At 41.6% G+C, this 11386-nt stretch overlaps 1 protein-coding gene across 3 annotated transcripts; it reads right to left on the bottom strand.

Annotated features, from left to right (window-relative positions):
• Positions 1-9848: 9848 nt before the first annotated feature.
• Positions 9849-10451, bottom strand: LOC308319019 (ubiquitin-conjugating enzyme E2 K-like; the record flags this gene model as incomplete). 3 transcript variants are annotated; one of them, XM_080768816.1, is made up of 2 exons in its annotated part: positions 9849-10235; positions 10389-10451. In XM_080768816.1, the coding sequence occupies 2 exons, from the start codon at positions 10449-10451 to the stop codon at positions 9849-9851; spliced, it is 450 nt and encodes a 149-aa protein (XP_080624942.1). The 3 variants fall into 3 exon arrangements, with proteins under 3 accessions (XP_080624942.1, XP_080624943.1, XP_080624941.1); XM_080768817.1 differs by having other exon boundaries at positions 9849-10052; positions 10236-10451; XM_080768815.1 differs by having other exon boundaries at positions 9849-10451.
• Between the last annotated feature and the right edge of the window lie 935 nt (positions 10452-11386).

The raw sequence follows: 11386 nt of genomic DNA on the forward strand, positions 1-11386 counted from the left end.
CCCAGAGTCCAGGAGCCCAGCGACGCCGAAACGCTGCCACCGCCGTCCAGTGACGCCGAGTTGCGGCCACCGCCGCGTGGCACACAGCGACACACTGCCAGAGCTCAGCACCACAGAGCCTCCGCCGCTGCAGCTCGCCTCCACTGAGGCCTCCACTACTCACCAGTAAGACGCGCAAACGCGGGAAGCGAACGCAGCTCATACATATTTGGGTTTTGGACGTATAGCTGCTTTGGGGACTCCTTATATGGTTATGGCTGAGTCATGGTGACGTAATCACTCAGCTCCATATATGGGCACAAAAGCGGGACAGACAGACACACACACAGACATGATCTGCTAGGTCTCATAGTAAGTGCTCACTGCGTTCGCAACTAGTACTGTATAACACATAAAACATGGACATAGAAAAAAAAAAAGAAGATGGCTAAAGCCACTATATGGGGATTTAGCATTAGGCAGGGGGTGTTCTGCCCGCAAAATTTGCAAAGACAACAGTATTTATCCCTAAAACACCTGCATATTCACCAGATGCCATTGCCTTTATAAGAGAAGACTGTGTGCAATCCCCAGTGCAATCTTATGCCCTCTAACTCTGCCCATGGAAGAGCCACTTTACATTGGAATACATTTTATATTTGATATAGTTGGGATATATTTGGGTTTGGAGTATAAATCGTGATTTTTTTTGTCCCTATCAAACAATATCAAGTATGATGTAACAAGCAAATGTCAGCTGGTGACAGGCGCACTGCGCATAGCAAGAAAGCACTCATCATTTAATTAAGCCAGAACTCATTCATTCAAACCCTTATTTTATCTCGAGAGACATTGAGGTTTCCCTCATTTGCAGTGTCGTCGAAATACAGTACAACATAATACAACATTTTCAAGCAATAAACAAAAACAACAAAACAGAACGGCAACATTTACTCATTGTGTGATCTAATACATGTTTAAAAACAGTTGCAGACACTTGGGGGTAAATCTGCAATCAAAGATTTAAATTGACCGTTTGTAATTGCAACAGTGTGAGTGAGGCCATAGGATTCCAATCCAGCAGAGCTTTAATATACAACGGTAAAGTCCCATCAATTGCTTTAAAAATAATGGTCGCAGTCTACGTATTTCCTGTAGGCGGAGACGACACATCTGCGGTTTCCCCACAAAAACATACTGCATTTCAAAACACAGTAAAAGGAGAATATACGAAAATATTCAAACTATTGCTAGGGCCAACTCTATTGTGGACTGACAGTCATATGTGATCACAAGACTGGTTGTTTTTTAGCCACTGTTTCAATTGACCTTTAAAAGCTGTGAAAGTGGGGATCTCCCTCAGTGTGAGAGGGAGCTCATCATTCCACTATTGACAACCTTTTATGGACAGTACATTTCTACTGAAGGTAGACTTTCTGCCATGGACCTCACAGTCACCCCTGGATGTAGACCTGCAGGTGTCATACCCACTGTCTCTCTATGTATATAAATTCCTTGAGAGGAGGAGGAGCTACATTATTTAGACATGTATAAAACAGGCACTCTTGAACTTTCTAAAATTTTCAAAATTCAAAAGATTATATTTTTCCAAAATGGCACAGTGATGACATGAGGTTTTTCTTTTGTCAAATACCTTAATGGCTCTTTTGAAACGTTGTTCTAGGTTTGATGACTGTTGTCCCATGCAGCAAATGACCAGTTTGTGAAACAGTATTCTATGTGCGATAAGATCATACAATGAAGGTAGGCTATGTCTTTGCTGCTTCTGTTGTTAAATATGGTCGAATTTTTAGGTTGAAAAATTAGGAGAGAATAAGACCTCTGAATGTTCAATTGCACGTGCGTGTGCTCTAACAAACAAATGTGTCATTAATATTTTAGCATCCGTTATATGCCCTTTCCCAAAGGTGTGTGGGAAAAATAGCAATATTGGAGAAAGCGTCCCAACACGCCCATGGCCACACCTCCAGGCGCAAATAACGAAGTCAGCATAATGCATAGCAAGTATGGGTGGCCCCAAAATACCATTTAGGGACAATGAAAGCTGCTCTGCCCGTAATCTGTGGGGACCGGCTAATGGCAATGGGTAAAGCACCAGTGAAATTAAGAGTCTCCTTTGTGCCTCCATATAGGGAACCACTGCGGGCCATCGAATTGGCTTAGGAGTGTATTGTGCGACAAAAACAAAACAATATCCATGAATTCAATTCTCCATGGGGTAAGTAAAGTAAGTAAAGAAAACAGTTGGTTGAACTATATCCCTTAAAGTGTTTTGTGCTTTAAGGGACTAATTCTTGTTTTTTTTTTCAAATTTCAAACTTGAGACACACAAGCAAGCGTTTTACCACCAAAATATTTAATTCTAACCACAACTTTGTAACACTCGTCATCTGTTTAAAAATAACGTAGGCTATATATATTGCTAGGGGAATGCCACTTATTTTCAACATTGCAATGTCATTAATATACCTTAGAGTTGTTGTGTGCAGAAATAATCAAAAGTCCCCCCTGATTAGCCTAGACCTGGAGGTCTGCAGAATACACCTGATCAGATGACCGCAAGTTCTAGACTTACAATTCTAGGCTAAACAGAGTTCCACACAACTCTAAGATACAGTAGGCCTATAATAGTTCAATGTTGAAAAAGAGTGGTATTCCCCTTTAAGTCTCTCAAAACTGCCATGCAGAAGTAGTGAATTGAATGTTGTCGATATTGACTACTGAAACTATTTGAAAATTATTCTTACTGTACATTTATTTCTTATAAAGATGCAAGTTGATACATTTTGTCTGCCATATGGAATCATGTGCTTTTCTACACTCATTTATTCAGGTTTCCCTATACTCTATCATCAGTCTGTACTGTATATCATCATCACCACATTCAGAGTCAGTGTGGTTCTGTGTTCATACTGCGTGTCACAGTACTCACTTCAAATGAACTGCATGGAGAGAATCAGGAGTGTGACATTTAAGGCCTCCTTTCTCTCCATTAATCATTGTGTCACATTCTGGAGGAAGTGTCAGGTTCTTAGTCTTTCATAGAAAGACTGATTAGCTGCCCACGAGTTGTTCATGGTTTCGTTGTCCTGGCATGGCATTCAGAGCGTTCACTAAAATTGCTTTGGTCTCGTGGACAAAGTGTGAATCATGTTGCTTTCTTTTTTTTCCTTAATTTTTGGTATGTAAACTAAATATTTTTATTTTAATGTTTAAGCATTGTTTCATTGTGTCCAATAAATTAGCTGAGCATTGTTTTTTTAACCTTAGTGTGTGCATGCGTACAGTGTAACTGTCACAGTTACACTGTACGCATGCACACACTCGTCACACTTGTAAGTTGTCTCTACAGGGGGGCATTGGTGGGCATGTCCCCCCAGATTGGATTTTGTGCCCCTCCAGTCCAGTTTGGATAGTATACCCTACCCTAACAATATTTTAATGTTTTACAAATGTAGTTCTTCATGATTATTGTAAATATATACATGTTCAAATTAATTGAATAGTTAATAGAAATACAAGGTAATATACAGTATGCATGCAGAAGACATTATAATGCTTAACATAGCCTATTTGTATTTTTTTGTTTGTTGTTGGTGCTGCTGCATAATTGTAGACTACTTGTAGCCTTTTTCAAGCATTACTTTGTTAATAGGCGACTACTTGTTATACATAGGGGGGTTTGAAAAATCTGAAAAAGTGCGCCCTTTGGAAAAAGGTATGCCCACCTGCTGATTTGTGCCTGGAGACGGCACTTGTGTGTAAGCTACCATAAGCATGCACGTACGATGCCAGACTAAAGGTCTTTTCAGACGTGACGCGTAGCGTGGGAAAAAAAGCTCACCAAAATCCAGGTTTAGTCACCCGCAGGCATGTGCACAAACACAAAACGGCATCATCTATCGGACTTTAGCTAACTTGCCATATTTTTAATTAGGGTTGTCCCAATCTGATCACGTGATCGGAAATTGTGGTCATTTTCAAATGATCGGAATCGGATCGGGAGCAAAACAACGGGACATCACTAGTATCAATATTTAATTGTATCCATATCATGATATTAGACTGGATATTCGGGTGGTTTGGGCATCTGGTTAGGATGCCTCTTGGGCATCTGCCTAGGGAGATCCTCAAGGCACGGCCCACTGGGAGGAGACCTCGGGGGGGAGGCATACTATGATCCGACAGACCATTGCTCCGAAGGAGCATTGGTCCGAGGTGCGCTGGGGGTCGGGAGAGGGTTGGGGTTAGCTTTAGGTGTGCTGCCCCGGGGGAGGTTAGGGTTAGGGTGAGGGTTGGGGTTAGGTTTAGGTGTGCTGCCCCGGGGGAGGTTAGGGTTAGGGTGAGGGTTTGAGGTAGGTTGTCGATCGGACCAATGCTCCGTCGGACCAAACACATGCACTCCCCAGCCAACATGGCAACCCGCGAATGGCAACCCATGTCAACTGTCAATCAAGGCAGTATAAAAGTGACATCAGGTCTTACACTCCCCACTCCCACTTCCACCTATGCAAGATGGCCGAAATGTTTGACAGCAGCATGGCAGATGCAGCAGGTTCACTGTGACAAATCTTTGGATACTCTTCGGTGAGTCATATAGGCTTGGTGTCATTAACTTTAACTTGGATCAACTGGTTAACTGTTTGTTTATTTTGAAAGCATTTGATTTATGAGTTATGTTTGAACTTTTTGTTTAATAATTAATATTGGTGTATTCTATTATAATATATATATGTCAGCTATTTTTCGTGGCACATTATGTTAAATCAAACAACAAGTTTCCTCAGTGTTTGTGTTAGGAGTTGGGACAGTGCATGATCATCATGCAGTAGCTAGATGCGTGCTCCAGTGAGAAAGATTAGTTAATTTGTGTCGGATAGGGACTTATTGGTGGGTTTTCCGCTAGATATTAAGGTGTGTTTTAGTGCCCGGGATTTCGCCTGGAAGGCTCTATTGAAACACTCACTCTTGAACGAAGTTGAACGCCAGAAATGAACGCGTTCACAATGACGTTCATCAAACAGAAATACAGTACGTTCAGTTCACGTTCACCCTAAATATGAACGAGTTTGTGAACGATCGTTCTTTGAACGCGTTCGGGTAGGCTACAACACTGTGTGCGGCCTTAGGCGGAATGTGTGCATGTGTTAAGCATGTGTGTGTGTGTGTGTGTGTGTGTGTAAACTATGCACAACCTAAAAGTATTTTGTGTAACCCGGCCATTGACATCAGAAGTAAAAATAGATATACCTGAATAACATGCATGCCAATTGTGAGTCCTGTACTGTATATGAAGGCCGTCCTCCCCTGGGTGTATATTTCTATTCATGGCAGATTGGGTCACATATCTATATGACGGAACTGCAGAACAAACACACAGTGCATGCATGCATTGTAGATATTTCACATTGCGGGGTATTTTTTTAAGGTGATATATTGTTCTTGCTTGTTGAATTTGATTCTACAGAGTCTCTCTCTCTCTCTCTCTGCCTATACTGAGTGTATTTTGTATTTGTGGTACCTGGTGACTGGACCACCTGAATTTCCCCTAGGGGATAGTAAACTGGACTGAATTGTTACCTGTCAGGAATGCAGACTTAGTTATCCCCATCATCACCACAGTCTGAAAAATCTCTTCAGACTCCTCCTCACCACATAGCAGTCCTGCTTTATCTGGCCTATTTAGACAAATGCGGTTTGATTCCTACCTCCTAGTTTAGCATGTACTTATTTCCTTGGCGTTGTTACTGTAGTTGACTGGGGTTAACGTAATTTACTCTGATAGAGTACAGATACAGAGTAGAAAAAAGTACAATACGATGGTAATGCTAGTTTGCGGCAAGCAGACATATGGATTTGAACCTTATGCCCTCAGACACACATGCTCTCTCACCTACACACTCAGAGTCGCACGCACGCACACACACGCACACACGCACGCACACACACATTAATATATACGTATTGCTTTCTCTATGTTCTCTATAGCTGTGTAACCAAGTGTGACTCTTCTGTCTAAAATTCTCTATTTATTTCCTATTATAGAACGTCATGCCTCCTTCTTCTCACTATCTCTGAGTACGTTATATCATTGTATACTGTCCTCGTTTCTTCTCTCACTCACTCTGATCTGGCCCCATTTCAATCACACCACTTAAAAGAAATGTGAGAAGCTCTGCTGTTTGAACAGACTGTCTTTGGTCCTTTGAAGCGTGATGTTCAAGCACCTCTGATGGCTCAGCACTTCTCTCATTCTGTCCATCTAATCCTCAGTCATTCATTTGTTTTGTTGTTTTAGATTTGAAGACTTTCTGTTCTTCTTTTTAGTTGTTACATGAGTATATTGAGTTCCCTTGAGTCAATAATGATGGAATTAATGAATATGACAGTCAGGTCTTCAGGTTAGCTGATGTTTATTGCACAGCAGTGCATACATAGGTTAGCTAAACTAAGCTAAGCTGGCGTAGCCGATCTAGATCTCCGCCAGGTCATATCCTCTGGTCATAGATCACTTTGAGATGCTGTGTGCATGGCATCCATATGGATATAATTTGACTCCAATATTCACATTTACATATTTACACATTATGTTGGTATGTGTAAATATAAGGTAGGTGTATGGGGGATATGGGCTTTGTTTGTGTGGCAGGCTACCTGAAGGCCAACTGTGGCCCAAACGTTGTACCATGTATTTTCTGTCTGTGTAAATTAAGTCGAATTGGGAACAAATATGCCTCTCTAACCCTTAGGCCACTGGTGCCCTATAAATCATATCTCTGGATATGAAGTTTCTGTTAAATAAACTATAGAAAAGACATTGCAGACTCCTACCATATATTTTTCTTGGAACAGAGGTTAGGGTTCTGACACGTGATGGATCCCAAGGTGTTTGCCAGACGGAGACGACTTATGAACAAGGGCAGGAAAGGTGTTCCATCTAGCCTGTTGAGCTCTATAAAACCAACCATCTCAAACCCCCCTCCATGTGTCTGCCCTGCGTGACCTGCTTGCATCAGCTAATAGTATTGTCGTCGTAAAAAATGTGAATCTCCAGTAAACAAAAGAAATGTGAAAGACCTACTTCGTCATACTACAGTGTCACACAAAAGCAGCAAAAATGTGTCACGATGCAGCATGTTGCGAGCTTGTAGATATGCAATGTCTTGCCATTTTCGTTTTGTTTTTAAGTGAAAATGAAAGTGGTGTGTGTCTGGTTGGTCCGACTCACACCATTACTAACCCTGTCCTAACCCTAACCGCACTCAAAGCCAAGTTGTCGGACTATATGCTCCGTCTGAATTAGAAGTGGATCCCTACAGTATGTTGCAATGTTTGTATGTGTGGTAAAAGTGAGCAGACATTAACACAGACAAAGAGCAAAGGAGGAGAGGTGTCTCTTATTTGATGTGAAGGATGAGACCAGATGTGCTCTAATGTCGAGGTAAGACCAACATTATTGGAAAAGCTCACAAACTGAGCCTGGCCGGTGTCACTTGGACCTAAAGGGGGCAAAAGCAATCACAACACACACATTTTCTCACACACCATGACTGTGCGTGCGTGCATGCGTGTGTGCGTGCGTGCGTCTTCCCCTCTCCCTGAATAATGTATCCTTATGCATGTTGAACAATGCACCCACTATAGCAGCACCCACGTCGTTGTGTGAGTCGTCTGTAAATCTATGCAGCAGTCCACTTCTCGTTGACCTCTGCCCATGGTACCTCAGTCAAAAAGGGAAGGGGGGGTGACATATTGCAGGCCTGCTGCCTGGTATGTGGCGTGAACCTATTAGCATCAGCATGGTAATGGTTAAACCATACGTTAGAAGTTAACAGATAGCCTAAAGTTGTTGCTTGTGACAGCGTTATGCTGTTTCTGCTTTTTCGAGGGTTGAGAGTATCTCTGTGCCTTTGGTCCGACATTATAGGCAGTGTTTTTAATACCCTATTAATATGTTTTTATCTATGAGGTGTGGTTTCACTGTTTTTATTATTCCACAAAGCTGTACAGTTACTGGTTTCATCGGCATCAAGGTGACTGCAATAGAACTGGAACTGCCTTTAGTTTTGTCCTAGGAACGGTGCCAGTAGTTATATCACTATGCATCTTGGCCAGGAAAACCTATTAAAAGGTAACATACTATAACGTGCAAAGACGTACAAAGACAAGAAATGTAAGAGGTACAGCAGATAGTATGTTGTTGACTTTAGAAAGGGGATATTTCAGGTCCTAGAAGGATGGGCAGGTTCTTCTAATTAGGGCCAGAATACTGGCTATTCTGAACTTTTATTTATTTTATTTTTTTTCCTTGCAATACTCATGTATAGCAAGGCAGGAGTTATGTACCACAAAACGATACAAATATCTAATAAAGGCTTACTACAAATAGTTAATATTTTATGTATTGTATAACTTTAATTTAATTTATTGAATAACTTGTATTTAATGTATACTTTTAAATTCAGGATACCTTCTGTGTATGTGCAAATTCAGATTGAATACTTTATTAGACAGAAATGCAAACAGCACGAGTGCAGTAATACATGTACACTTGGTCTAAAAGGATGTTTAAAAAAAAATCACACCCGTGTGAAGTGAGGGGCTCTCTTATCGTCGTACATCATGCATCATCTCATACTGGCCAATCAGAATGCCTGTTGCCACAAATTTACATCATATTTGCGGGAATTTGACGCAATTTCTCCTTTCATTGTCAGTGGCAAATATTGAGACGTGTGGGGACAAGATTTGGCGGACATTTTGACCTAATTTCTCCCTTCATTGTCAATGGCAAATATTGAGACGTGTGGGGTCAAAAGCTGTATGTAGGAGGGGCTAGAGCCTCTCAAAAAATAAATCCTAGTGGACTTGTTTCTCCAGGCTATGTATACAGTATGTTTTGTATGTTGTTGTCTGCACAGATTAGACCCTAGAAAGGACAGGGCACAATAGTCATTATTAGTGAATAAGGATTCATTTGGATCTCGGACTTCAGGTGAAGTCTATGATGTCAGTCGTCTATGTCATAGACTCTATGACATATCTATGACATACTCCATATTTGAGATTTCTGTCTCACGTCCCCACCATTCACTTCCTCTTATAGGCAGCCTGGCTCTGAAAGACACTAGCCACATAATAAAAATAACACCCATGTGAAGTGAGGGGCGCTCTTAACATCATACATTATACATAATCTCATTCTGGCCAATCACAATTTGCGTCCTCACATTTTTCTTGCAATGTTCACGCAATGTTTACGTTTACAGAAACACTCATTGACCATTAATTGTCAATGGCAACACTCAAAACTGGCCAGTTAGAAGTTTCTCTTCGGTTTCCTTCCAGATGGTTCTGCAAATAAAAAATAAAAAACGTGTGCCAAGAGGGGAAAAGAAAGGCATAATCTTAAGAAATTGCTGATTCCGATTGTTTTACTTTTTTCTTTTTGGGGAGGGGTACTTGAATTTAGTTGTTGAGACATAGAGGTGAGACATAGAGGAAACCATGCAAGGCACCAACCTGCACATGGGGAGCAATTAGGGGTTCAGAGTCTTGCTCAAGGACACTTCGACACTAACTCTGGGGGAGCCCGGGTTTGAACTAGGACCTTACGGTTCACAACGAGTCACTTTACCCCTGAGCACTGCTGCCCCATGTAGGCAATATCATTTATAATGGTCACACGCAGTGGCAAGAGTAGGCAGTAATTTGGCAATTGTGGTGCAATTTGTGTCAAAAAGGCTTAGTTTGAATGCAATATAAATAAGGCAATGGAAAAATGGCAACCGAATGGAGTTGATGCTGGTGATGAAGATTTTGGGGATAGTCAAAAGCCTGGCTGGGACTCAGTTTCCGAGGAGCATGTTTGTGGCTGTTTTCACGTCCCAGGATTTTGAAGACAAAGCCACTATTACTTTATTCTTTTCAAATCCCATAGCACAGAGTTTGTCTATTTTCTGCACGTAGTCTGTATTGGAAACAGGAGAGTCTGCGTACACGTGAGACCACAGCCTTGCCGTCTGATGGAACATCTCTGGGTTCTGCTTGTACTGGCTTGCTACGACTGCATCCTGTGGGTCATCTGGTTCGGCTGCAGCAAGCAGAGCTTGTAAAGATAGCAACACTGTCCTCAGAGACATGGCAGCTGTCCACTGGTTCTTTAAAATGTCCAGACATATTGCTCCAGTCACAGAGCTGATGTTTGGGTGCCATATCTTAGTTATGAACCGCACCTTTGGTGGGTTAAATGGATAGGTGTTGGGGATTTTTATTTCAAGCTGGTACCTTCCACCTTCATATGGTGTGTCTGGTGGGCCTGCAATCTCCCCTCTCAGCTCGGTGAAATTTTCATCCACTAAATCTAACTTGATCTGGTTCTTACTTGTCTCTTCTTTTTTATGAATGTCTTTGATCTCCCGCTTGAGTCTCTGAACCACAATATTAGCCATGGCCTAATCTCCTGTACCAAAATCTACTTCTACCTTGCTGTTACAATGTGTTTGTGGTGGATCTCAGCTGCTGCTTTTCTCCAGGGTATCAATGTATCAGCACTCCTACAATTTCCATCTCAAGACAACTTTCTGGAAATAACTAGACAATGTACACCTCTAGGGAAACTTTGCACCTTAAATACTTGTGTGATGATGTCATGATGACAAAGATGTCATGAATTCTATCTATGAAATCTCTGTACGTATCCATGACATCATGCATAACCCTAACCCACTGACAACATCATAGACACTTACTTGCGCAAGCAGAGCACGCAAGTACTGCAATCGGCTGGGAATGTCGGTGTTGTCCACCGGGCCCCGGCCAATAAGGGACCACCATTCTTGATGACATACGTAACTAAGGTATGTTTGGTATGTATGTGTATGTATGTTGGGGTAAGAATGGTGGTCCCTTATTGGCTGTTGGTGGTGATGTAACTACGGTACGTTTCAAGGTTGGTAATGGTATAAGCTTAATAATTAAAGGAAGGTCTAAGGATTTAGAACAGCAGTTGTACTAGACATTAGTTAGTAGCAGTACTAGCGTGCTCTGCTTGCACAACAGGGATGCAGTCAGCACGATGTATCGGAAGAGGGTAAGACGGGGAAGAAAATCAGCAAAATGGCAGTTAGATTATATTATTATATACTGTAATAGCCCGGTTCTCTACATATCTTATGAATGGAGCCCATGTTGTATCGAACTTCTCTCTTGCTCTGGTTACAGAGTATCTACTCTTTTCAAACTTTAATGCACTAATCACTTCATGATCCATTGTTTAAAAGACGGTGGGTTTATTGCTTTCCAACAATGCTTGCCAGCAATCAAGCAAAGGCAAATGCTTTCTTCTGATGCACAGCTAGTCCCTCCTCCGGCTTTACTACTCCAA

This window comes from Protomyctophum bolini, assembly GCF_963924005.1.
Source record: "Protomyctophum bolini genome assembly, chromosome: 1".
Taxonomy (NCBI): domain Eukaryota; kingdom Metazoa; phylum Chordata; class Actinopteri; order Myctophiformes; family Myctophidae; genus Protomyctophum; species Protomyctophum bolini.